Raw genomic sequence first — 27,912 nt, 5'->3', positions numbered from 1 at the left:
GGATTTGATCCTGAAGTCCCAGGATCAAGTCCCACATTGGGCTCTTTGCGTGGAGCCTGCTTCTCTCTCTGCCTCTCTCTCTTTCTGTCATGAATAAATAAATAAAATCTTAAAAAGAAATAGATGAAATAAACAGTCATCTGCCTTATCTTTAAAAAAATTCTGGTGAAGAAAGCTTATCTTTGTATAAAAACAAAATGCCAAGTTTTTAAAAATAAAATCTCCAAGTGTTCCTATTCTAGTGTATCAGGCTCCTAAAAGAGAAGTCTTTCCTGTATCTAAATGCCATTAATTCATATTTCCATAATCGTCCGATACTGCTTACTTTTCTCATTGCTTTATCTTGATATTTCTTTCCTTACAGTGTTAAATAAATCTTAAGGAAGAACACCTAGATTTTTACTTGAAAAGAGGTAGTTTATTAAAATATTTTAATATAAATCTCATGTCATTGAAAAACTACAAATGCTTTGAATGCTTAATGTTCACTTTAATTTTGTTGATGAAAATTCAAATCCCCCAAATATATTATTTTACCAATATTTTTAAAGTTCAAAATCTGAACATAGGCTCTTAATCAATTAACATTATCTTTGTATATATGTCACGCATTAAGAAAATAGGAAATGGCTTATTTTTTATTTGACAGCAGAAACCTTTGGCTTCAAACCTGTAATTCAACACTCCCTGGTGACATTTAGATCAAGAACTGCACAGTGGGCCTGGGCTTGGTCACTGCATATCTGCAGCCAGGTGTGCAATCAAGTCTTTGGCATCTTGCATGACAGAAGGGATTTCTGAGCCATTCTCAGTCACTTGGGTTCCAAACAAGAACATCTTCCTGTCATTTCCGACCTCAGACAATGCCAAAGCTTCATGGATATCTGTAATACGATAGGCTGCTTCAAGATCCTTCACCCAGAATAGAAAAGGATAGGACAAAGCTGGTTATTTTGCAATCCTTTTGGATAGATATATTTTTTACTCTCATTTATTGCTCTCAATGATCCCACCTCCATTTTAATGTGGAGGATATTGTGACCCCATTATTATGACTCCAGTGGTCGTCTGAATATAAAAATTTTAATCAGAATTATACCAGCAATGGGGCACCTGGCTGGCTTAGTTGGTAGAGCATGCAACTCTTGATCTTGGGGTTGTGAGTTTGAGCCCCATATAGGGTATAGAACTTACAAAAGAAAAAGAAAAAGGGCAGCAGAATTATACCAGGAGTTATGAGCTGTCATCAAAAAAGAATTTTTGGAATGAATTTAATCCACTCTAATACCTTTTTTTTTTTTTTTTTTTTTTAAGATTTTTTTTTTATTTATTTATTCATGATAGTCACAGAGGAGAGAGAGAGAGAGGCAGAGACACAGGCAGAGGGAGAAGCAGGCTCCATGCACCGGGAGCCCGACGTGGGATTCGATCCCGGGTCTCCAGGATCACGCCCTGGGCCAAAGGCAGGCGCCAAACCGCTGCGCCACCCAGGGATCCCCACTCTAATACCTTAATTAGTTTTCTAAACACTGTAGTCAATCTGCTTCTGTTTTCATTTTTCCATTTCTATTTTATTTATCCAAAATCATATTCAGTAGGATTTTTTAAATGAAATATAGTTGACACACAATGTTACATTAGTTTTAGACATACAACATAATAATTTGACAACTCAATGTCATTCTATGCTCACCACAAGTGTAGTTACCATCTGTCACCATACAATGCTATTACAATACCAATGATTATATTCCCTGTGCTATACCTTTCATCCTTGTGACTATTCATTCCATAACTGGAAGCCTATATCTCCTATTCCCCCCTCACTCTTTTTTGCCCATTCCCTTACCACTCTCTTCTCTGGCAACCATCAATTTGTTCTCTATATTTATGGGTCTATTTCTGCTTTTTGTTTGTTCTTTTGTTATCTACATTCCATTTATATATGGAATCAGATGGTATTTGTCTTTGTCTGACTCATTTCACTTAGCATAATACCCTCTAGGTCCACCCATGTTGTCACAAATGGTAAGATCTCATTCTTTTTTTACGGTGAATAATATTCCAATATATGTAAATATACTACATCTTCTTTACCCAATTTATCTGTTAATGGGCTTTTGGGTTGCTTCCACATCTTGGCTATTGTAAATAATGCTGCAATAAACACAGGGGTGCATATGCCTTTTGAATTGGTGTTTTAGTTTTGAGTAAATACTCAGTAGTGGAATAACTGGATCACACACTATTTCTGTTTTTAATTTTGTGAGGACCCACCATACTGTTTTCCACAGTGCCTGTACCAATTTACTTTCCCACCAACAATGCACAAGTGTCCTGTTTTCACACCCTCACCAACACTTATTTCTTGTCTTTCTGATTCTAGCCATTTTGACAAGTGTGAGGTGACAGAGATCTCACTTTGGTTTTGATTTGCATTTTCCTGATGATTAGTGGTGTGTTGAGCATCTTTTTCATGTGTCTCTTGGCCATCTGTAAGCCTTCTTTGGAGAAATGTCTGGTCATGTCTTCTGCCTATTTTTAATTGGACTACTTGTTTTTTTAATGTTGAGTTGTGTAAGTTCCTTACATATTTTGGATATTAAGTCCTTATCAAATATATATCATTGCCGGATATCTTTTCCCAATCAGTATTTACCTTTTTTTAAAAAAGATTTTATTTGAGAGAGAGAGATAGTGAGAGAGATCATGAGCAGGGGGGAGGGGCAGAGAGAGAAGCAGGTTCTCTGCTCAGCAGGGAACCCAACATGCAGCTCAATCCCAGGACCCCAGGATCATGATCTGAGCCAAAGGCAGATGCTTAACCGACTGAGCCACCAAGGCATCCCTTGCCTTTTGGTTTTGTTGATGGATTCCTTTGCTGTGCAGTAGCTTTTTATTTTTATGTAGTCCCAATAGTTTATTTTTGTCTTGTTTCCCTTGCCTCAGACATATCTAGAAAAATGTTTCTGGTGGTATCTGGCTGCAGTTGATAATTCAAGGTGTTGGTCATCCCAATATATTGCCTAAGATCAGAATTCATTTACTCTTAGAGTCTACAGTGACTTTAAACAGTGTTAATGGATCCAGTAATATGTGGACAATGTCTGAAAGTAATAAATTCACTTATTGGAGAGGAAAAAAATGAGGAGAATGCTGGATAAAAAGAGAGGTTCCTTGTAGTGATAAAAGCACATTGGGGATAGAGGGGTCTGGCTGGCTCAGTCATAGAGGATGCAACCCTTGATCACAGGGTCATGAGTTTGAGCCCCGCATTGGGTAGAATTTACTTAAAAAAAAAAAGTAAAAGTCAATGTGGTTTTTAAAAAAAGCACATCATGTATAAATAGTATGTTTATCTCATATTTGCATATTGTGCATTTATAGAATAGAGGTCATCACTCCAACAAGAGTAAAAACAGTAAGATGACTTTTAAAAGCTATAAATGAGACACCAAATGGCTCTGTTTAATTAATATGAGGAAGATAAGAGATACAAATTACAATAGAAGGCACTGATAAAGTAGACTATTAAAAATGGAAAACTATACAGGTGAGAAAAATGTGCAAAATGAGATCAGATGTAGGGAACTCAGAGACTTCATCAAAGGTAATAACATTCACATTATAGGGATCTTATTAGAAGAAGCACATAGTGAAGAGAGGACAAAAAAATTTATTTAAAGAAATAACAGCTGAAGATTTCCCTAATTTAAGCCAGGAAACAGATAGCCAGATCTAGGAGGCACAGAGATCCCCCAACAAAATCAACCAAGAAACACAGTGATTGTTTTCTAGTGATGCAGAATTTTAAAAGCAGCAAGAGAAAAGAAGACAGTTACATACAAAAGAAATCTCATAAGGCTATCAGCAGAAACTTTGCAGGCCAGAAGAGAGTGGCAGGATATATTCAAAGGGCTGAAAGAAAAATATCTACAACCAAGAGTATTCTATCCAACAAACCTATCATTCAGAATAGAGCCCTACAAGAAATGTTAAAGGGGATTCTTTGAGTGGAAAGGAAAGTAAGTAAGAGTAAGATAAGCAGGAAGCACAAAAGAAATACAAATAAGTAGATTTGTAAAAATCAGTCAAGGGACTCACAAAATAAAAGGATGTAAAGTATGACACCATATACCTAAACGTGGATCCATGGGGGAGAGGAGGAAAGAATGGTTTCAAACTTAAGTAACCATCAATTTAATACAGACTGCTATGTGTAGATGCTATATACAAACCTAATTGTAACCACAAATCAAAAACCAGTAATAGATACTGCAAAAAAGGGGATCCCTGGGTGGCTCAGCGGTTTGGTGCCTGCCTTTGGCCCAGGGCACGATCCTGGGGTCCCGGGATCGAGTCCCGTGTCGGGCTCCCGGCATGGAGCCTGCTTCTCCCTCTACCTGTGTCTCTGCCTCTCTCTATATATGTCTATCATGAATAAATAAATAAAATAAAAAATAAAATCTTAGATACTGCAAAGAATACAGAGAAAGGAAAGGAAGTATATCACTAAAAAAAAAAAAGCCAGCAAACCATGTGAGAATAAGAGATCAGAGAACTACAAAAACAACCACAAAACAAGTAACAAAATGGCAAAAAATACATACCTATCATTACTTTGAACATAAATGGACTATATGCTCTGATCAAAAGACACAGAGTGGCAGAATGGATTAAAAAACAAGACCCATGCACGCCTGAGTAGCTCAGTTAAGCATCCAACTCTTGATTTTGGCTCAGGTCATGATCTCAGGGTTGAGAGAAGCAGCCCTGCATAGGGGTCCAGACTAGGCATGGAGCCTGCTTAAGATTCTTTCTCCTCCTGCCCCTCCTCCCTTCCCTTTCAAAAAAACAAAAACAAAAACAAAAACCCCCAAACCAAAAAAGCCTGAGACCTATATATATGCTGCCTACAAGAGATTCATTTTAGGAATGCCTGGCTGGCTCAGTCAGTAGAGCATGCAATCTTTGATCTCAAGGTTGTGAGTTCAAACTTCACACGGGGTGTAAGGTTTACTTTTAAAAAAAATAAAATTACCCTATGACTAGTAATCATGCTACTGGGTATTTTCCAAAAGAATAAGAAAACACTAATTCAAAGGGACACATGCACCTTTATGTTTATTGAAGCATTATTTACAGTTGTCCAACTATGGAAGCAACCCAAGTATCCATCAAAAATGGTTAAAGATGTGGTCGGTGTGTGCGCACGTGCACACACACACACATACACACAGTCAGAGAAAGACAAATACCATATGATTTCACTCCATGGAAAATTTAAGATACAAAAGAAAACAAACAAACAAAAAAAAAAACAGAAAAAGAGACATACCAAAAAACAAACTCTTAATTATAAAGAACAAACAGTTACCAGATGGGAGGTGAGTGGGGAGGAATGGGTGAAATGGGTGAAAGGATTAAGAGTATACTTACCTTGACAAGCACTGAGTAATATATGGAACTACTGAATCACTATATTATATACATGAAAGTAATGTTAACTACACTGGAATTAAATAAAATTTTAAAAATGTGGTGTTTAAAAAAATAAATGGAAAGCTGTATATAAAGAAGAGAACCATAAGCAAAGTAAAATAATAGCCAACAAGTTGCTGAAGAAGATATTCGTAATGCATATAAACAACAAAGGATTATTTCTTTCAAAAGATAAAGACCTCTACAACTCAAATAGGAAAAAATAAACACTCTAAACGAAATTTGGGAAAAGATATTGAAAGACAATTCACAGGGGCACCTGGGTGGCTCAGTCAGTTGAGCAACTGACTCTTGATTTCTGCTCGGGTCATGCATGATCTTGTGGTTGTGGGATTGAGCCTGACATCAGGCTCTGCACTGGGCATGGAGCCTGCCTGAGATTCTCTCTCCCTCTCCCCTGCCCTTTCCTCCTCTCTCATGCTTCCTCTCTCATTCTAAAAATAAGTAAATAAATAAAAGATAATTCACAGATGTGGAAATTAGTTTCAAAGAAAGAAATGAATTTGAAACTAATAACCAATGCACACCTGAAAAAAGGTTTCCAGCTCACTAATAATTAAGGAAATGCAAATTAGAATAATGGGCTAAAATTTTAGCTCTATTAGATTGGCGAAAATGAAAAAGTTGGACAATATCAAGTATTGAGAAGGATGTGGAGCTGCAAAAATCTGTCATATTCGTTGGTGGAAAAATAAATTGGTGCAATATCTTTGGAAAGCAACTTAGTAAGATCTAGTAAAACTGAATATGTAGGGATCCCTGGGTGGCGCAGCGGTTTGGCGCCTGCCTTTGGCCCAGGGCGCGATCCTGGAGACCCGGGATCGAATCCCACATCAGGCTACCGGTGCATGGAGCCTGCTTCTCCCTCTGCCTTTGTCTCTGGCGCTCTCTGTCTCCCAGTCTTTCATGAATAAATAAATAAATAAAATCTTAAAAAAAAAAACAAATAAAATCTTTAAAAAAAAAAACTGAATATGTACAAATCTGAAAACCTAGCAATTCCTCTTTTAGATGTATGCACTAGAGAAATGTTGAGACACATCTACAAAGAGACACATACATGAAGGTTCACTGTAGCACTGTTTATGACAACAAACGATTGGAAATAATCCAAAATACCCAGCAAATCTCTCAATAGTAACTCTGAACGTGAACGGGCTTAATGACCCCATCAAAAGGCGCAGGGTTTCAGACTGGATAAAAAAGAAGGACCCATCCATTTGCTGTCTACAAGAGACTCATTTTAGACAGAAGGACGCCTACAACCTGAAAATAAAAGGTTGGAGAACCATTTACCATTTGAATGGTCCTCAAAAGAAAGCAGGGGTAGCCATCCTTATATCAGATAAACTAAAATTTACCCCGAAGACTGTAGTGAGAGATGAAGAGGGACACTATATCATACTTAAAGGATCTATCCAATAAGAGGACTTAACAATCCTCAATATATATGCCCCGAATGTGGGAACTGCCAAATATATAAATCAATTATTAACCAAAGTGAAGAAATACTTAGATAATAATACATTTATACTTGGTGACTTCAATCTAGCTCTTTCTATACTCGATAGGTCTTCTAAGCACAACATCTCCAAAGAAACGAGAGCTTTAAATGATACACTACACCAGATGGATTTCACAGATATCTACAGAACTTTACATCCAAACTCAACTGAATACACATTCTTCTCAAGCGCACATGGAACTTTCTCCAGAATAGGCCACATACTGGGACACAAATCAGGTCTGAACCGATACCAAAAGATTGGGATCGTCCCCTGCATATTCTCAGACCATAATGCCTTGAAATTAGAACTAAATCACAACAAGAAGTTTGGAAGGACCTCAAACACGTGGAGGTTAAGGACCATCCTGCTAAAAGATGAAAGGGTCAACCAGGAAATTAAGGAAGAATTAAAAAGATTCATGGAAACTAATGAGAATGAAGATACAACTATTCAAAATCTTTGGGATGCAGCAAAAGCAGTCCTAAGGGGGAAATACATCGCAATACAAGCATCCATTCAAAAACTGGAAAGAACTCAAATACAAAAGCTAACCTTACACATAAAGGAGCTAGAGAAAAAACAGAAAATAGATCCTACACCCAGGAGAAGAAGAGAGTTAATAAAGATTCGAGCAGAACTCAGCGAAATCGAGACCAGAAGAACTGTGGAACAGATCAACAGAACCAGGAGTTGGTTCTTTGAAAGAATTAATAAGATAGATAAACCATTAGCCAGCCTTATTAAAAAGAAGAGAGAGAAGACTCAAATTAATAAAATCATGAATGAGAAAGGAGAGATCACTACCAACACCAAGGAAATACAAACGATTTTAAAAACATATTATGAACAGCTATACGCCAATAAATTAGGCAATCTAGAAGAAATGGACGCATTCCTGGAAAGCCACAAACTACCAAAACTGGAACAGGAAGAAATAGAGAACCTGAACAGGCCAATAAACAGGGAGGAAATTGAAGCAGTCATCAAAAACTTCCCAAGACACAAAAGTCCAGGGCCAGATGGCTTCCCAGGGGAATTCTATCAAACGTTTAAAGAAGAGACCATACCTATTCTACTAAAGCTGTTTGGAAAGATAGAAAGAGATGGAGTACTTCCAAATTTGTTCTATGAGGCCAGCATCACCTTAATTCCAAAACCAGACAAAGACCTCACCAAAAAGGAGAATTACAGACCAATATCCCTGATGAACATGGATGCAAAAATTCTCAACAAGATACTGGCCAATAGGATCCAAAAGTACATTAAGAAAATTATTCACCATGACCAAGTAGGATTTATCCCTGGGACACAAGGCTGGTTCAACACCCGTAAAACAATCAATGTGATTCATCATATCAGCAAGAGAAAAACCAAGAACCATATGATCCTCTCATTAGATGCAGAGAAAGCATTTGACAAAATACAGCATCCATTTCTGATCAAAACTCTTCAGAGTGTAGGGATAGAGGGAACATTCCTCAACATCTTAAAAGCCATCTATGAAAAGCCCACAGCAAATATCCTTCTCAATGGGGAAGCACTGGGAGCCTTTCCCCTAAGATCAGGAATAAGACAGGGATGTCCACTCTCACCACTGCTATTCAACATAGTACTGGAAGTCCTAGCCTCAGCAATCAGACAACAAAAAGACATTAAAGGCATTCAAATTGGCAAAAAAGAAGTCAAACTCTCCCTCTTCGCCGATGACATGATACTCTACATAGAAAACCCAAAAGTCTCCACCCCAAGATTGCTAGAACTCATACAGCAATTTGGCAGCGTGGCAGGATACAAAATCAATGCCCAGAAGTCAGTGGCATTTCTATACACTAACAATGAGACTGAAGAAAGAGAAATTAAGGAGTCAATCCCATTTACAATTGCACGCAAAAGCATAAGATACCTAGGAATAAACCTAACCAAAGATGTAAAGGATCTATACGCTCAAAACTATAGAACACTTCTGAAAGAAATGGAGGAAGACACAAAGAGATGGAAAAATATTCCATGCTCATGGATTGGCATAATTAATATTGTGAAAATGTCAATGTTACCCAGGGCAATATACACGTTTAATGCAATCCCTATCAAAATACCATGGACTTTCTTCAGAGAGTTAGAACAAATTATTTTAAGATTTGTGTGGAATCAGAGAAAAGACCCCGAATAGCCAGGGGAATTTTAAAAAAGAAAACCATTATCTGGGGGCATCACAATGCCAGATTTCAGGTTGTACTACAAAGCTGTGGTCATCAAGACAGTGTGGTACTGGCACAAAAACAGACACATAGATCAATGGAACAGAAGAGAGAACCCAGAAGTGGACCCTGAACTTTATGGTCAACTAATAAAGACTATCCATTGGTACTGGCACAAAAACAGACACATAGATCAATGGAACAGAAGAGAGAACCCAGAAGTGGACCCTGAACTTTATGGTCAACTAATATTCGATAAAGGAGGAAAGACTATCCATTGGAAGAAAGACAGTCTCTTCAATAAATGGTGCTGGGAAAATTGGACATCCACATGCAGAAGAATGAAACTAGACCACTCTCTTTCACCATACACAAAGATACTCAAAATGGATGAAAGATCTAAATGTGAGACAAGATTCCATCAAAATCCTAGAGAAGAACACAGGCAACACCCTTTTTGAACTCGGCCACAGTAACTTCTTGCAAGATACATCCACGAAGGCAAAAGAAACAAAAGCAAAAATGAACTATTGGGACTTCATCAAAATAAGAAGCTTTTGCACAGCAAAGGATACAGTCAACAAAACTAAAAGACAACCTACAGAATGGGAGAAGATATTTGCAAATGACATATCAGATAAAGGGCTAGTTTCCAAGATCTATAAAGAACTTATTAAACTCAACACCAAAGAAACAATCCAATCATGAAATGGGCAAAAGACATGAAGAGAAATCTCACAGAGGAAGACATAGACATGGCCAACATGCATATGAGAAAATGCTCTGCATCACTTGCCATCAGGGAAATACAAATCAAAACCACAATGAGATACCACCTCACACCAGTGAGAATGAGGAAAATTAACAAGGCAGGAAACCACAAATGGTGGAGGGGATGCGGAGAAAAGGGAACCCTCTTACACTGTTGGTGGGAATGTGAACTGGTGCAGCCACTCTGGAAAACTGTGTGGAGGTTCCTCAAAGAGTTAAAAATAGACCTGCCCTACGACCCAGCAATTGCACTGTTGGGGATTTACCCCAAAGATACAGATGCAATGAAATGCCGGGACACCTGCACGCCGATGTTTATAGCAGCAATGTCCACAATAGCCAAACTGTGGAAGGAGCCCCGGTGTACATCGAAAGATGAATGGATAGAGAAGATGTGGTTTATGTATACAATGGGATATTACTCCGCTATTAGAAATGACAAATACCCACCATTTGCTTCAACGTGGATGGAACTGGAGGGTATTATGCTGAGTGAAGTAAGTCAGAGAAGGACAAACATTATATGTTCTCATTCATTTGGGGAATATAAATAATACTGAAAGGGAATATAAGGGAAGGGAGAAGAAATGTGTGGGAAATATCAGAAAGGGAGACAGAACGTAAAGACTGCTAACTCTGGGAAATGAAGTAGGGGTGGTAGAAGGGGAGGAGGGCAGGGGGTGGGAGTGAATGGGTGACGGGCACTGGGGGTTATTCTGTATGTTGGTAAATGGAACACCAATAAAAAATAAAAATAAATAAAAAAATACTAAATATTAAAAAAAAAAAAAACCAAAATACCCAGCAAGAAAACATTAAAATTGTGGTATATTCATGCAATGGAATACTATACAGCTCACTTACATGTACCATGGTCTTTGTAGTTTTTTGTATTTAAAATGTTCCAGTTTAAAACAAAACAAAAAACAAAACAAAAGCTCCAGCCCTTATTTTAAATATAATCTGCTCTGCTTCTCCCTCTGCCTCTCTCTCTCTCTCTGTGACTATCATAAATAAATAAAAGTTTAAAAAAAAAAAAAAAAGGGATCCCTGAGTGGCGCAGCGGTTTAGTGCCTGCCTTTGGCCCGGCATGATCCTGGAGACCCGGGATCGAATCCCACGTCGGGCTCCCGGTGCATGGAGCCTGCTTCTCCCTCTGCCTCTCTCTCTCTCTCTCTGTGACTATCATAAATAAATACAAGTTAAAAAAAATAAATATAATCTGCTGGACTAGCTTCTATTCTGGACTGTAATATACGCCCTCTTTTAAGTCATCATTTGTAATTACTTAATTTACAGCCATAAACATTCTCCCTTAGAAGTAGTGGAAGAATAAAGTTCCCTAATGATTGGCAATCTTAGCAACTGAAAGAGGGGCTTTAATATCACAATGTTATAAACGTTTTGTTTTTTTAATTTTTTATTGTGGCAAAATACACAAACAAAATTTACCACCTTAACCATGATGAGTGTACGGTTCAGTATATTCACATTATACATGAGTGTATGGTTCAGTATATTCACAGTATTGTGCAACCATCTACCTCCAGAAGTCTTCATCTTGCAAAACTGAAACTTTATACCAACAAAATAACTCCCATTTCTCCTTCCCCCAATTTTTTTTTTTTAAGGATTTTATTTATTTATTCACAAGAGACACAGAGAGAGAGAGAGCGGCAGAGACACAGGCAGAGGGAGAAGCAGGCTCTATGCAGGGAGCATGACGTGGGACTTGATCCTGGGTCTCCAGGATCATGCCCTGGGCTGAAGGTGGCCCTAAACCGCTGAGCCACCTGGGCTGCCCTCCTTCCCCCAAGGCAACCATCACCAATATAAACTTTGTACCCATTAAACAATGACTCCTCCTTCTCCTCTCCTTCCATTCCCTGGTAACCTCTAATTCACTGTCTCTATGAATTTGACTACTCCAGTACCTCATAAATGTAGAATCATACAATACTTGTTATTTCATTACTGGCTTATTTCACTTAGCATAATGTCCTCAAGGTTATCCATATTATAAGCATGTGTCAGAATGTCCTTTTTTAAGGCTGAATGATATCCCATGGTATGTATATATCATGTTTTGTTTATCCATTCATCCATGGAGGGACACTTGGGTTGCTTCTACCTTGTGGCTATCATGAATAATTCTACTGTGAACATGGATGTAGGAGTATCAATATGAGTTCCTGCTTTCAAATCTGTTGAGTATATACCTAGACGTGGAATTGCTGGATCATATGGGAGTTCTAATTTTAGTTTTTTAAGGAACTGCCATACTGTCTTCTAAAGTGGCTGCACCATTATACATTCCCAATGACACTACAGGTTCCAATTTCTCCATGGTTGTTTAATATTGTTTATGTGTGTGAAATAAATTCAGGTCAGGTTAACTGATCTAAAACAAACTATTTCTTTACATATGGTAGACACTCAAATATTTTATTGAAATCAATTCAACCATCAGTAAATGTTTATTGAATTAAATTCAACATGTATTTGTTGAATTTCTACTATGCTGGTTCAGTATACCAGGTATTATAAGGGACACAAAGATGAATAATGGTCTTTATTCTCAGGGAGTTTATAATTCAGTAGATCTAACAAGTATAAACTAAACTGAATGTATTGCATATTGTTAAATATCTAGGTATTAGAGGTAGACATTTCTTTATTAATTATAAAACTATTGAGTACAACTTATATTTGCACAGATTTTTACCTGTTTGTTTGCAAACACAACCAGAGGAAGGATTGGGTTTGTTCCAATTAATTGATGAAGGTGTTTCTTAGCTTCAGGCAATCTGTTGTGATCTGCTGAATCCACCACAAAGATCAGCAGCAATCCTCTGGACAGGTACATTTCCCAATAAGAACGGAAAGGTTCACTGCCACCAACTACAGAGAAGAGTAGAGAAAGAAGACACCAAAAACATTGTAGAAGCATCCACTAAGGAGGCAGGAAAGGCACTTTTAGATAACTTCCAAACACCGGACAGGTGTTCTGGTAAAATACCACTGTGTTAGAGTGTATCCAATTCTGAGAATGACTGGAGACATGCTACTGGGGAAATTGGCTGGCAGAAATATCTACCCTCCGTAAGTGGTGTAATCATTCTGGAACACAAAGGATCAGCATAAAGACACTAGACACTCACCTTCTGGTCTGTAACACACATTGGCCATGTGGGCCGCTGTCTATCCATTAAGCTCAGAAAATGGGAGTAGGTTACTAAAATAATTCAAGGTGGTGGGTTAAAACACATCTTTCTCTAAAATAAATTTGAAATGGACTGAATTCACTGGCCAGCCTCACTTGCACAAGTCGTTTTCCTTTGTCAAAATCCCAGAACTAATTTATCCTGTTAACATTGCACTAAGAGTTAATATGATCCTGTAGGCATTAAGGAATACTTGCCTCAGAAAAAAATGCCTTTAGGTTATTTCATTTTGCTGATTCTTCCCAGAAGAAACTTACTGGCAATGATAATAACATATACACAATGAACTGAGTTTTTATTTTTCTCCTAGACCAGAGGTTGGTAACCCATGGCCCACAGTCTAAATCTGGCCCGCTGCCTGTTTTTGTAGCCCATGGACAAAGAATGGATTTTTCAGGGAAAAAAGAAAGAGTAAATTCCATGGCATGTGAACATCATATTGCATTTGGATTTCAGTGTCTACAACATAAAGTTTTATCAGAACACAGACATATGGACTTGTTCGCATATTGTCTATGGCCACTTCCATATTACAACAGAGTTTAGTAGTTGCATAGAGACCATGTGGTCCCCAAAGCCTAAATTAGTGCTACCTAACCCTTTACAGAAAATTTTCAAGACCACTATTTTAGGAATTTAAACAAAACATTTAAAATACTACCAGGAAAGGGTCTTGATTTGCCTGTCCTTTGTTTCCTTTTTACAGAACTAGGCTAATTCCCTAAAAAGTATTTTGTGTTATTAACTTTTTAAAAGAATGTTGTATAATCTAAGTCATATAGTTTTAATATATTTAGTTTAAGGATGAATGAACATTTGAGTTGTTCCTCATTTTTTTTGTGACACATGACATTTCACTCATATAGGGGTTTTTACCTTTTTGTTATTAACTTCTAACTTAACTACAATGTAGTCAAACAACATGGTTTGTATGATGCCCCTTCTCTAAAAAATTGAAGACTTGGTGTATGGTCCACTAGGTGGTCATTTTTGGTAAGTGTTCCATGAGTATTTGAGAACACATGTATTTTAGCTTTGGGATGTAACTAAAATTGTCTAAGAGGGTAATCTTATATTGTCCACTGGGTGAAACTTGTTGCTTTTGTTCAGATTCTGTGTATCTTTGCTGATTTTTTTCCTCTTTGATTCTATTAATAATTGACAATATGTTGAAATCTCTCACTCCAATGGTAGATATGTCCATTTGTTTCCCCAAGCTGGATTCTTCCTTTCTTTTCATTCCTTCATTCCTTCCTTCTTTTCTTTTCACTTTTTATATTTTGAGACTATTTTCTTAGCTATTTGGTTAAAATTATTATTTATTCTACATCTTCTGAACAAATTAAAACCTCTATTCCTAATAATGTTGTTAGCTGAAAGATTTGCCTACACATTTACCAAATTATCTGCCCATATTTTCTTTTTTTAATTGGATGAAAGCAAAAATAAAAAGGTGATTGCAGTAATCTAAGTGAGAGATGGTATAGGTTTTAACTCAAATAGGTACAGTATATAAGAATATAATTAATGAATCTAAGATTTGTTTTAGAGGTAGAAAAATTCATAGTGTTTTGTTTGTGTAGTGGAGGTGGGGGTGCAAAAGAAGAAATCAAGGGTGACTCATAGTTTTCTGGCTTGAGTAACATGAGGAGCCCTTTACTGACCAGTAGATTATAGGGAAAGGAACAGATATGGAGATAAATGAAACATTTTGAGTATTTTAGGTTTGAGAGGCCAATTAGATACCCAGATGAAGATGTCAGCTGATATTTGGCTGGACAGATAAATTTGGAAGTCATTAGCATATTGATGGTATTTAAGGCCAATAAGGATCGATAAAATCATCCAAGGAGAGAGTGTAAAGAGAACAGAATCTAATGCAACTTTGGGGAAGAGCAGTATTTAGAAAGATGACAACTCCAGAATTACTTTAGTGTAGAGACGTCTGGGCTGCCCTCTGGTTACAAAAAGAGGTTTGGGGCTTATTTATAGAAATATGCTGTATTTACTTAGATTGAATGTTTATTGGAGGTAGTAAGGGAAGAGAGAGGCTATTATAGGTGGGAGTGCTTACAGCCTTTCTTGCAGCTAGCTCCCTTTTATGCCAGCACTGTAAAAAGGAGGAAATAAGAATAGAGGGTTATTTCCTCCACACTGCTCTATTAAACTATATATGCATTCAAAAGTGTAGGGAAACCTGACTCAGTGTCACTTTGTCATAAGGGTGCAATGTTGCTAATAGTATTTCTGCATTATGGTATAACAAGATGAGCCCCTCTCCTGTTACTAATGAGAAGGAGGGCTTACTCTCCAGGAACTCCATTTGGCTATCTTCAGTGTTAATGCATACTGCGTTGAAACCTTGGGTGGGTGCCACACTGTGCTGGACTCTGTTTAAAGCTAGAGAGTGGAGAACACTGGTCTTTCCTGCTCCATCCAGGCCCAACACAAGGATCTGCTTATTCTTCTCCTGTGAAAACAAAAGGCAAATCAATAAACCTATGCAACCAGGGCCTTGTTTTCCTGGCTTCTGGCTCCTGGCAGTGGGCTTGCCTGTGTTAGGACACAATAATAATTGTGGAATTGTAAACCAGAGCAAAACTTCACAAAACCAGAGCAAAACTTCATGAGATATTTAACATGTCTAGGGGCACCTGGCTAGCTCAGTTAGTAGAGCATGGGACTCTTGCTTTTGGGGTCATGAGTTCAAGCCCCACATTGGGCATAGAGCTCACTTAAAAAAAACTTAATAGATCCAGTTTGTATTTTATAATCAACCATTAGTTATGTGGTATTAATCATACCGCACCCCTCCATCCTCCAACTAGAGAGGTGATAATCAGTCAAATATAGGCTTTATATATAGTCTATATATATATGTCATAGGAGGTACCATAGATTACAGGATCAATTTTCAGACTTCACTTTGCTTCTTGAGTTTATATCCACTGGGGATTGCACCAGAATTTAGTTTTTTGTTTGGGATCTTGGGACTTCTAAGGTTCAAGTACTAACTATGCCATTCAGCATGTAAGCATCTAAGGTCTCATATTATTGATCTGTTTTCTTTTGCCAATTAGATCACTAACTAGATTAAAAGATTTTAGGGCAAGATTCCCCTTGTATATTTTTTAATATAAATATCATGATTAAATGAAAAGGGCTAAGGTTACAGAAATTGTTAAATCGGTTCCAATCACAAATGAACACTTATTTTAGAACCTGATGTTAAATCTGTTGAACTTGACATAAGCTTTAAAAAGAAGCATTCCATCAACATACTAGAACTAGAAATTTTTATGACAGGTGATTGAGAGACAAGAAAGCTGGGCTGGTATGAAAAGTTCAGAGTACTCAGAAAGGTGGCTTTTAGTGTGCAAAATTTAATATGAACAGTAACAAATGACCAACAATACATTAGTCAGGTTTGCCACAGGAATTAAATTCTACTGCCCGGGAACCTGGGTGGCTTAGTTGTTGAGCGTCTGCCTTTGGCTTGGATTGTGATCCCAGAGTCCCTGTATCAAGTCCCACATCGGGCTCCCCATGGGAAACCTGCTTCTCCCTCTGCTTATGTCTCTGCCTCTCTCTCTGTGTATCTCATGAATGAATAAATAAAATCTTTTAAAAAAGAATTCTACTTCCCAAACTGCCTATTGAAGATGTTTCTCATGCACAAAACACAATTGTCTTCGACATTGGTTTAGAAATAACAATAATCATTTACATTTATACTTGAACACTAAATGCTGACATGAGACTTAGACTGGGTTTCTGGCAAAAAATGAATTTTTTTTCACTGTCCCACATTTTCTTTTTTTGAAAATAAGATCTAGCGCAGCCCTGGTGGTGCAGTGGTTTAGCACCACCTGCAGCCCAGGGCGTGATCCTGGAGACCTGGGATGGAGTCCCACATCAGGCTCCCTGCATGGTGCCTGCTTCTCCCTCTGCCTGGGTCTCTGCCTCTCTTTCTCTAGCTGTGTCTCTATGAATAAACAAATAAAATCTTAAAAAAAAAAAAAAAAAAGAAAAGAAAAGAAGATCTATGTGAAAGTAAGACGTTTGAAGGTCTGGTCTAATAGGGTCTTATATAGAGAATGTGATTTATGAAAACTGTTTCATGAATAACAGAATTAGAAAAAGTACATGTTTGTTTTGGGAGTTCTTAATGCCTCTTAAACCAAATGGTAGTTCTATAGTTATTTCCTATCTCCATCCCCATGTCCTCCCATCTGCATCTAGATGTTATAGTGTCCTTCTGGGAGTGTGATGGTGAGGAAGAGTAACTTGATGGACAGAGAATACTTCATAGAATGACTTAAAATGGCTGTAAGGTCCACGTCTTATCCCCTCCTTACTGTCTCCACCAATGGCTCCACTCAAGGCTACCCCAACATATTTCATCAACTCCAAGATGCACTCCTCCCCCTATTTTAACATCTCTGAAATGAGGATTTTACAATTCATGGTGCGTCATTTTTGAGAGAGAGAGAGAGAGAGAGAGAGAGAGACAATGCACTTGTGAGAGCAAGGGTGGAGGGAGTGGCAGAGGGAGAGGGAGAGAGAATCTCAAGCAGACTCCCCTTGAGCTGGGAGCCCCAGGTGGACTTGATCTCAGAATCCTGAGATCATGACCCAAGCCAAAATTAAGAGTCAGATGCTTAACCGACTGAGCTACCCAAGTATGTCATAGTTTGATTGGCAGCCTGTTTTTTTCTCAGTGGTAATAAAATAATGGTATCTAAGATCCTATGAAATATGAGTAAAAACCGTTCCTTACTCTTTCCAACCACATGGCTGTCCCTACTCTAGCCTATATAGAAATTCCACAGTCACTGATGTTTGTCATTTTACTTAATTTTTTTAGCAACACGCAGGCTAAAATACATTTTCTCATCTCTTAAGAAAAACTAGGATTATGGTTAAGCCAAAAGTCCTGACACAATTTGTGATTTTGAACACCAATGTTCCCTGTCAAAAGTCATTCTTTTAATGATACCTGGATCTATAATAATCTGTGTTTTATCAGAGATCAAATAGGAGTTAATAATTCAAATTGTTTAGAACCTGAAAGCAGCTGTGAGCTCAGGAACACCAGGAGCAAGAAGCCTATTAAGTTGATCCAAACAATGTCCGTTTTTTCCCTTTTTATCCTTCACCCCCTCAATTTTTTAACTCTGGTAAAATACACATAGTATAAAATTTACTATCTTACTCATTATTAAGCATACAATTCAGTGGTATTAGATACATTCACAACGCTGTGCAACCACCACCCCCATCCATCTCCACGACTTTTCATCTTGTAAGAAACTCTGTAGTCACTAATTCCCCCATTCTCCCCACCCCCACCCCACCCTCAGCCTCCAGCAACCACCAGTTCTACTCCACGCGATTCTGACCGCTCTGGGCACCTCGTGTAAGTAGTACAATAGGTATCTTTTTGTGATCGCGGGGCCTGGTTTCCGAGGCGTCTCCGCTATAACCTGGCGACCACTCCTCTGGGCGCTGCTGGTCCGATAAACAATGGAAGCAGTGACCCCGGAGGAGGTCCGGCCCCAAAACACAGCGCACGAACCCCGGAACCCTGCCGGTCGTGCCCCGGGACGCAGTGTCGGGAAGGGGCTCAGACCGAGCAGGCGTGCGCCTCGGGCTGCGGGGGGCGCCTCGGGGCGGGCGGGGGGCGCGGGGTGAGGGCAGGGCGGGGGGCCGGGGAAGGCGCTGGCGCGGGTCCCGCCGAGCTGGCCGAGCTGGCCGGGCACCGCCGCTGCCATCCTCCGGGGACACCGCTTCCCTCCCGCGCGGCCGGCGCCGGTCCCTTACCGGCGGCTCCAGCGGGGGCCTCGCCAAGGCGCCGTTGTCCTTCTCGGTCTCCTCTGTTGTCCCCTTAGGATGCTCCTTCTCTTTCACCGTCTCCCGCTCTTTCCTCTTTTCCTCCTCTTTACCGTTACTTTTCTCCCCCTTCCCTTTGTCTCTCCCCCTTTCCTTTTCTTTTCCCTTCACTTTCTCCTTCTCCACCTCCTTCTTTTTCTCCTCCTTTCCTTTTTCCCGAATTTTCTCTTTCTCCGGCTCCTTCCCCTTCTTCTTCCCCTTCTCCATCCTTACCGCCCTAACTCCCTTCCCTCCGAGGGCGCGCCCGCGCGCGGGGGACGGGCCCTGGGTCCCGGCAGGTGTGACCCCGCGGCGGACGCGGGCGGAGACGTAGGGCCCCGCGGCGCAGACAGGCCCGCGGTCACTAGGCGGCGAGGCCCCTCCCAGGGCTGCCGCCGGGCATCTCCCGCCCGCTAGCGGGGGCTGCGGCGCCGCAGGCTCGCCGAATCCGGGGCGGGGGCGGGGCGGGGCTAGAGGAAGCGCCGACCCCGGGAATGGCGGGGGGCAGCCGCCGGGGAGGCGGGAGAGCCCCGCGGGGCTCACCTCCCGGGCCGGGAAAAGCGCCCAAGGCGACACTTCCTCGGGAGGTCGCACTACGGCACGATCCCCTGGGGTCGGTCGCGGTGTCTCAGGCCTCCGAGGCCGGCCCAGGTCCTGGCGGCTCACCTCTCCCACATCATCCCAAAGCCGCCGGCCCACCTGCCTCCCACGGGAAGAACCCTTGAGCCAAGGTCCAGGGCGTCCCCCGTCCTCTGGGATCCCGCAACACGGACCCCCGCCTCTCCCGGCCAGTAGCGTTGGCTATCCTCCCGCCCTCCGTCTAGTGTTAACGCATTAGGAGAGCCTAGAGGCTGTTATCCAGGAGCCTTAAGGAAAGAGAAAACTGGAACGGTTGCCTTATCTTAAATTCCCGCTACATGTAGCTTAAACAAAGATTACCTGGAGATTAAATCAGCAGTCGACCCGTAACACGGATCCTAGTAATGCTGGGTATTAAAACTACAGCTAAACAAAATGGTCACCACCCAATGTTCTCATGTCAGGTACCCACGGAGCTTTTCAAAGGTGGTGTGACACTTCTTAAACTGGTTAAGTGTATGGATGTTTATTTTTATTGTTATGGATAATTCTTTTTATTATTTTGTTAAACTGCACTCAAGAATATATTTCACAATCTAAGGAAATTATCTTAATGCAATAAACAGACTTTCCTCATCAGATCCACTGTTCAAATAGACTTTCGAGTGATCTAAGTTTACAAGCAGCCTTGAAAATGCTGTGCTTATACTAACTTAAAAATTGTTTACTCCTCAATTTGTTTATAGACACATATAAACATCACGAATTGTCAGTGAAATTACAACTAATTTCTCTTAGTCCCATCAGATTAGTTTTGTAGCTCTGCAGGAGGGGCAAGAAGCAATTTTAGATATTCCGCCTAAAAAATTCTTAGGTATACCAAGTAAGTCCCCAGTAAGATGCCAACACCCAAAACACCTTAATCCATACTCACTGCTAGAATATTTTATTTTAAAATGTACCACAGTGAATAGATGTATCCATATTGGCTTTTATAAATGTACCACACACACACACACACACACACACACACACACACACACACACACAGTATATATGTCATTGATTAAAGATCTGTCCAAAAGAAATAGTTACTAGAAAATTAATGTAGATGTTTATACTTCATTTGACAATTATGACTTAAACTGAGGTCTCAGTTGCTTAGTAATGACTGGTAATAACAATGGCTAGCAATTACAATGACCAAATAGAGAAATGTATTTCACTCTTGGTGCCTTGGGTCAAAGTTTTCAATGATGGGTAACTTTCACCAAAATTCTATAGCTCAGTTAACCCAAAAATGATTATCCTTCACCACAGAAATTTAATGGAATCTTGAATAACAAATTTATGAACAATTATTCCTGTAATGGGGTATATATTCAGAAGGATTAAGTATATCACTCTTACCAAAAGATAATTCTCAAAAAGTATTATGCCATAATAAACCATTCATATCTGAGGGTCTCATTTATATGTTACTGCAGATTCTGATTATGCTCAACAGAAAGGCAGCACCACATTTCCTACTCTTGTAAAGGAAGAAAGCTTTTTAAAATATATCTTTGAAGAAGTTTCGATAGATATGTTCAGAGTCCAACACAGCAGCACTTTATTAACAAGGATGAAGTAATATGATCACAAGGAAATACTTAAAGTCTAAATTCAATGCTATCTTGGGCAGTACAAAATGAATACTAACAAGGGTGGGCATCCCAGCATGTCTGTCTCAGAGCTGTTCAATGGGAAAGTGGCTTGCAAGCAAGAAGACCAGAGCAACACTGACACCAGACTGAATGTACAATACTTCATTACTTTGAGAAGGGTAATGAATAGTTGTACCCCAAATGATGAAGGCGAGTCATTTTAGTATCTGTTAATGGGGCCAAACAGTTCTGTTAAGTTCTAATAATGCCCACTATTGAACTCTGGAGGGTTTCCCCTCTACCTCAGAAGTCAATGTTCATGCTCTTGACAGGGCCATGAAATCTTTCTGATTGAGACACTCCAAACCCATCTGACCTCAGAACACTGGGTCTCAGAGTCAACTTCTTGCAACACTGCTACATTTTCCTTGAGTTCTTTAATGCTAAATCAGCATAATGTTATCATAATCTGAAAACAAAACGGGGTGCAGAGGAGTCCTAATTCATATATATGTGTATATGTGTGTATATATGACACACACACATTTCATTACTATTTATATAGTATGTGTATTCGGTATCCCATACTCCAGGATCACATGACAGGATGTATGGTTAAAACTGATGACATTTACTTTAGTTTTCCTGTGGTCATTCATGTAATGAAGTGAAGAACACCAGCGTGTAATAAGGTCCCTTTTTATCACATGATATCTCTAAGCAGCTATTTGGAATGCTCAGAAGATTCCACTTTCAGTCTCCTAAGGCCTCCTAAGACATAATTTAAAGTGGGATTTGATATGAACAAGTATCTTCAGACTCTAGTTGAAACCGAAGTAGTTTCTGTTTAGATCCTAGGAAACTCTGGATAACATGCATTGTTTGTGAAACTGAAAAAAAAACACCAGATCACAGCACACAAAGAGAAAGAATGCAACAGAGATCAAGGTGGAAAAATGCCCAATTTTGAGTCCTTATCATTTGTGCAAAGCTGGATGGTAAAGTAGGCCAAGTCTGACTAGACAGAGTTTGAGGAAGATGTTTTCCTGGGGGATGTGCAAGAAAATAATTTCATGAAAACGGGGGGATGGGAGAGGGGAGTAGCTCTGTGCTTCTTACTGTGTTACCTTTATTGTGTTCCTAGTGTCAGCGAGACTAAAAATAGCCTGAAAACAAGAATGCTTTAATCACCAGCCACCTTTTCCACCTTTCTTCTTTTTCTGTTGCTGTTTCTTTTTTGTTGCTGGAGCCCCTGCAGGTTTCTGGTGTCTTGGGGGTATGATATTACTTGTAGATGCAGATGCTGTTGCTGCACTGCCAGGTCTTGGGGAGGTCGGTGGGCTGCTCACAGTTTTACTGGCATCCCTGAAACCATCAGATCAGGAAAGTGTTGGTCATTCATATATTCAACAAAGGAAAAGGCTATAAAAACGTATATATGTGGCTTTCACTTCCTACTCCTAACAATCTCCCACACATACTCTATTTCTTTTAAAGTGGGCTCTTCGACTTGCTATCAATTTTTTCTTTTGAATACAATTTTAACTGCTTTATAATTAAGGAAATAGTAATATATGGTTCATGCCAATTTTTAGAAAGCATAGGAAAAAAATTTAAATGATTTAGAATCCTATAATGTAAAAATGACTTCAGTAACATCTTTAATACTTCTTTCTCGTCATCTTATAGTATGTTTATCTGTTTATTCTGTTGAATGACTCCGTGTATTTAGCTTCCTTTTGAAGACTAATTATATTCTAATACCTAGTATTAACAATATAATCAAACCAGAAACACATTTTCTTTTACATAAGCATTGCAAAACATTTGTTAAAGATATCTGACTATAAAAAAAAAAAGATATCTGACTATATTCCTTACAGCTAAAATACATTTTAAAAATTCTTACTAATGATCCTGAGTCCATCTGAGAAAGAATTGACCTATGCTCCCGAGGGACTGCATTTGAGGAGCAATGACTTACAGTTCAGATGAAGCTCCTGCAGTTGCTCCCTGGGTCCCTTTTCCAATCTGATCCTTCTTTTTTCCCTTCTTTCTTCCCCGGTAGTAAGAACGTTCTCGCATTGGTAGCCATCTTTCTGGATCTGGGGTCACCTTTGGGTCATAATTTTTAGGTAGTTTTCCTGTGTAACAAGCAATAAAGAAATGAGATAACGTTTTCAAGATAGTTTGCTTAAAAAATGTGTCCAGGACTGCGAATAAGTAACATTAAAACTGAAATAAGTTCATCTGAGAATGTTTTATTTGTATAATATAGCCAGGAAAAGGCCTTATTAATAAGCATGATACAAAATTCAGAAGCCATAAAGGAAGACTTTACAGATGTATCTATTAAAAAAAAAACTGGGGGGAGGGCGGGGTGTGGTGGCTGGGTAGTTCAGTCAGTTAAGTGTCTGCCCAGGTCATGATCCCAAGGTCTTGGGACTGAGTCCTGCATCAGGCTACCTGCTCAGTGGGGAATCTGCTGCTCCTCCACACCCACCCACCCACTCATCACTCAGGCACTTTTTCTCAAATAAATAAAATCTTAAAAAAAAAAAAAAAAACCTTTTTAAAGTTTCATTTATTTTTAAGTAATCTCTGCACTTAAAGTGAGGCCCAAACTCACAACCCTAAGATCAAGAGTCATATGCTCTTCTGAGTCAGTCAGGTGTCCCTATATAAAAAATGTTTAATATCATTTGATAAGAGATACATTTTTAAGAGAAATAACAAAAAATATTTGCACACTATGTAATCGGGTGGACTGCTATTCTTAATATAGAAGGAGATCTTGAAAATCAATAGATAAATAATGCAAAGGAAAATGGGCATTGCTGTAATTAGGGTAAGCCAGGAGAAACAGAAGTCCTTAATCATGTGAAAAAATGTTCCACCTCACTAATTAGAAATGAAAAAGGTAATAAAATTCTATCAAGCTAACAAATATTAAAAGCAGTAATAGTATTGATGGGATAGTGAGAAACACTCAAACACTATGGCAGAGGTGTAACGTACAGCCTTTGTAGAGAGCAATTTGACAGTTCATTCAAAATTTATACCTTCAGAAATTTATCCTGCAGATATCTATAAGACACAAAGTTACATATAAGGTGGCTCAGGCGGTTGAGTGTCCAACTCTTGATGTTGGCTCAGGTCATGATTTAAAGGTCATGGGATTGAGCCCTGAATCAGGTTCCATGCAGAGTGGGGAGTCTGCTTCTCTGTCTCTCTCTGCCCCTCCCCCTACTCATGCACTAAAATAATTTTTTTTTTTTTAAGATTTTATTTATTTATTCATGACAGACACAGAGAGAGAGAGGCAGAGGCACAGGTAGAGGGAGAAGCAGGCTCCATGCAGGGAGCCTGATGTGGGACTCAATCCCGGAACTCCAGGATCACACCCTGGGCTGAAGGCAGGCGCTAAACCGCTGAGCCACCCAGGGATCCCCTCTAAAATAAATCTTTACAGTATGCCCACACTATAGGAAGCTATAGCTATAGGTTAAAAAGTACATCTATATTTAATAATTTGGAAAAATGTCTGTGCAATATGATCTAAAGTAGAAGATTAAAACAAATTATCCTGGAATGCCTGGGTGGCTTAGTGGTTGAGCATCTGCCTTCGGCTCAGGTCGTTATCCCAGGGTCCTGGGATCAAGTCCCACATTGGGCTCCCCGCAGGGGGCTTGCTTCTCCCTCTGCCTATGTCTCTGCCTCTCTCTCTGTGTCTCTCATGAATAAATAAGCAAAATCTTTTAAAATAAAATAAAACAAATTACCCTGAAGACACTGTTCATTCAATTTTGTAAAAACCTTTATTGACTGAGCATGTACATGTATAATAAATGTTTCTAGGGCAGCCTGGGTGGCTCAGCGGTTTAGCATTGCCTTCGGCCCAGGGTGTGATGATACTGGAGGCCCAGGATTGGATCCCACATCGGGCTCCCTGTATGAAGCCTGCTTCTCCCTCTGCCTGTGTCTCTGCCTCTCTCTGTCTCTCGTGAATAAATAAAATCTTTTTTTTAAAAAAAGTTTCTATATACAAAAAAGTTAAATTGTAATTCTCTGGGAGCATGAATTTTTGGGTAAGGAATTTTACATGCTTTATGCCATTTTATAGATATAGATTTTGTTTGTTTTTAGAATGAGCATGTATCACTTGTAAGTTTTAAAAAATACTCTTCTGGGGAAAAAAAGAAAGAAAAGAGTGATACTGCAGATTACTGCTACCTATAGTTAATAGCTGTTCCCTTGCAGTATTACTAATACATAAAACAACATAAAACAACTTAGCATGTGACTCAATCTCAGGTTTGTGAGTCTGAGCCCCATGTTGGGCATGCAGCCTACTTAAAAAAAGTAAAGGAAGGAAAGAAGGAAAGAGACAGGAAGAATGAATCTGATTTACACCACAGACTTCCCAGACTCAGGAACAGGTAGGTGGCTCCGGGGATAACTTCTGACTAGTTGAAGTCAAACACAGTAATCCTGCCCACTCTTGCCAGGAATTAAGAACACAGCCTAAGCTAATCAATGCATGGCATTCCCTTGGTTAATGGTTCACGTTGGACATTGACCTAATGACCTATGCTGGCCCATGAGATTATTGGGAAAGACATGACAACTGCAGAAAGGCCTTTTTTGAACTGTTGGATATAAATGACAAGCTCCAGGGGGACCTGGATGGTGCAGTTGACTGAGCATCCAACTTTTGGTTTCAGCGTGGGGTCTTGAGACTGAACCCTGTGTTGGGCTCCGCACTCAGCATGGAGTCTGCTTGGTACTCTGCCCTCTCCCTCCGATCCGACATCCCACCCACCATGTGCTCTCTAAAATAAATCTTAAAAAAAAAAAGCCCTGACCCTTTTAACAAACAATGATTCTAATGGGATTCAGTTTTGTAAACAGAAAAACAAAGACTACAACTTCTAGATCAGTTAACCTTTCCTCTACACTGCCATTTTCATAAATAACCAGTTTGATGGAGTTTAGTTTGTAGCTGAAAGCACCCTAACGTATAAAGGCTTAATGTGTGCTAGGCATCATTCTGAGATCTTTTTACATGCAGTATCTCATTTAATCCTATGAGGAATATAATAACACATTCCATTTTAAAAATGAAAAATTCAGGCAGGTATATTAAGTAATCTGTTCACAGTCACAGCAAAAGAGCAATGTAATTACAGCAACAATTTGAATTCAGGCAATCAGTCTCTAGAGTTGGACTCTTTAAAGTAAAAAAAAAAAAAAAACACCCTAAGTATTAGCTATAGTCAAGACAAAAGTCAGTATTCAAAGACAGAAAAGGAGCAGTATTTTTAGGTCTGAAGATTTTTATACTGGCCTAAACTCAAGCTTTTATCTTGTAAACTCTAAAGATAAAAAAAAGGAAAAAAATCTTTACCCTTCTTTTTTTTCTTCTTCTTTTTCAAATCTCCCTGTCTGCAAAAAAAAAAAAAAAAAAAAGAAAGAAAGAAAAAAAGAAAAATCATTACCATCATCATAAAATATTTATACAGCATTAAACATGTACAAAAGAATGAGCTGGGCACTTTATCATAAAGGCATTTAAGATTTGGCACTGTCTCACCGAAGTTAATAAACTTGCTGGGATATTAATACTGGTTAAGTTTAATCAAACTTCACAAACTACAGTTCTTGGAAAGTGGTTTAAAAAAAGACGGTTAGCTATGTTTTCAGAAAACAGATACCATTTACATGGCCACACATTAAGTCTATGTAAAAAGATAAGAAATCTGCACAAGCATGAAAATCTACAATACTACATTAAGTTACATGTTTGGCAAAACTAGAGAGCAGATAGCAAAGAGTATCTCTGGGACCATATGTGAGACAACATTGGTTGTGACCTTAGAGAGAGGAGAGCACACATGGATGGGAGGAAGCTTTAACTTTATAGGTTTTTATCTTTCAAATCTTAAACCTGGTGAGTTTACTGAACTTAAGTAAAATCTTTATTAAGTACACTAACAACAAAAGGAGGGGTGCCAAAAGGAGCATAAGAAATCAAGAAAACACTTCAAAATAATTAAGTACTCTGATGGCTATAAGACAAAGACCAAAAAAATATCTCTATACATAATCATACATGATATACCTCACCTCTATGGAAACTACAAGAAACAGCAAGCTAAAAAGATGAGAGCAACAATATCTGTCAAAAATTCATTCTACCAGGCAGCCCAGGTGGCTCAGTGGTTTAGCACCACCTTCAGCCCAGGGCCTGAACCTGGAGACCTGGAATCGAGTCCCAAGTCAGGCTCCCTGCATGGAGCCTGTTTCTCCCTCTGCCTGTGTCTCTGCCTCTCTCTCTCTCTCTCTCTCTGATGAATAAAGTCTTAAAAAAAAAAAAAAAATCTTAAAAAAAAAAATTCATTCTACTGAGTCATTCAATTGTGCAAGTTCTTTCAGGGTATCCTGAAGAGTAAGAGGCACAACACAAGTATCTAATTTTAGAGCTTCATCTTCCATCCAGATTATTCAATGATCTTCTAAATTGTCTCTCTACAAATCACTCTACAGCCACGTCTATAATTTCTCAAAGCTTCTTTGCCATTTCTTACTCCTTTGCCCTTGCTCACGCTTTGCC

General features: G+C 39.1%; 2 protein-coding genes across 3 annotated transcripts in view; both read right to left on the bottom strand.

Moving 5' to 3' along the window:
* Window positions 1–469: 469 nt before the first annotated feature.
* ARL9 (ADP ribosylation factor like GTPase 9) lies at window positions 470–19,393 on the bottom strand. Of its 2 annotated transcripts, none has more exons than XM_038556175.1 (4): window positions 19,027–19,393; window positions 15,511–15,673; window positions 12,705–12,880; window positions 470–912 (listed from the first exon to the last, which is right to left on the bottom strand). In XM_038556175.1, the coding sequence occupies exons 1-4, from the start codon at window positions 19,300–19,302 to the stop codon at window positions 733–735; spliced, it is 795 nt and encodes a 264-aa protein (XP_038412103.1). In that variant the 5' UTR covers window positions 19,303–19,393; the 3' UTR covers window positions 470–732. The 2 variants fall into 2 exon arrangements, with proteins under 2 accessions (XP_038412103.1, XP_038412104.1); XM_038556176.1 differs by lacking the exon at window positions 19,027–19,393 and adding an exon at window positions 18,618–18,768.
* Window positions 19,394–21,241: 1,848 nt separating this feature from the next.
* Window positions 21,242–27,912, bottom strand: part of SRP72 (signal recognition particle 72) — a 29,532-nt gene continuing 22,861 nt past the window's right edge. The window contains 3 exon segments of the mRNA NM_001003264.1: window positions 21,242–22,664; window positions 23,284–23,443; window positions 26,707–26,744. Of these exon segments, the coding sequence (NP_001003264.1) occupies window positions 22,487–22,664; window positions 23,284–23,443; window positions 26,707–26,744 (376 nt within the window). The 3' untranslated portion in view covers window positions 21,242–22,486.

The sequence above is a fragment of the Canis lupus genome, chromosome 13, assembly GCF_011100685.1.
Source record: "Canis lupus familiaris isolate Mischka breed German Shepherd chromosome 13, alternate assembly UU_Cfam_GSD_1.0, whole genome shotgun sequence".
NCBI lineage: Eukaryota > Metazoa > Chordata > Mammalia > Carnivora > Canidae > Canis > Canis lupus.
Note: the sequence above shows the minus strand (reverse complement) of the source record. Positions and strands in the feature narration are given on the sequence as shown.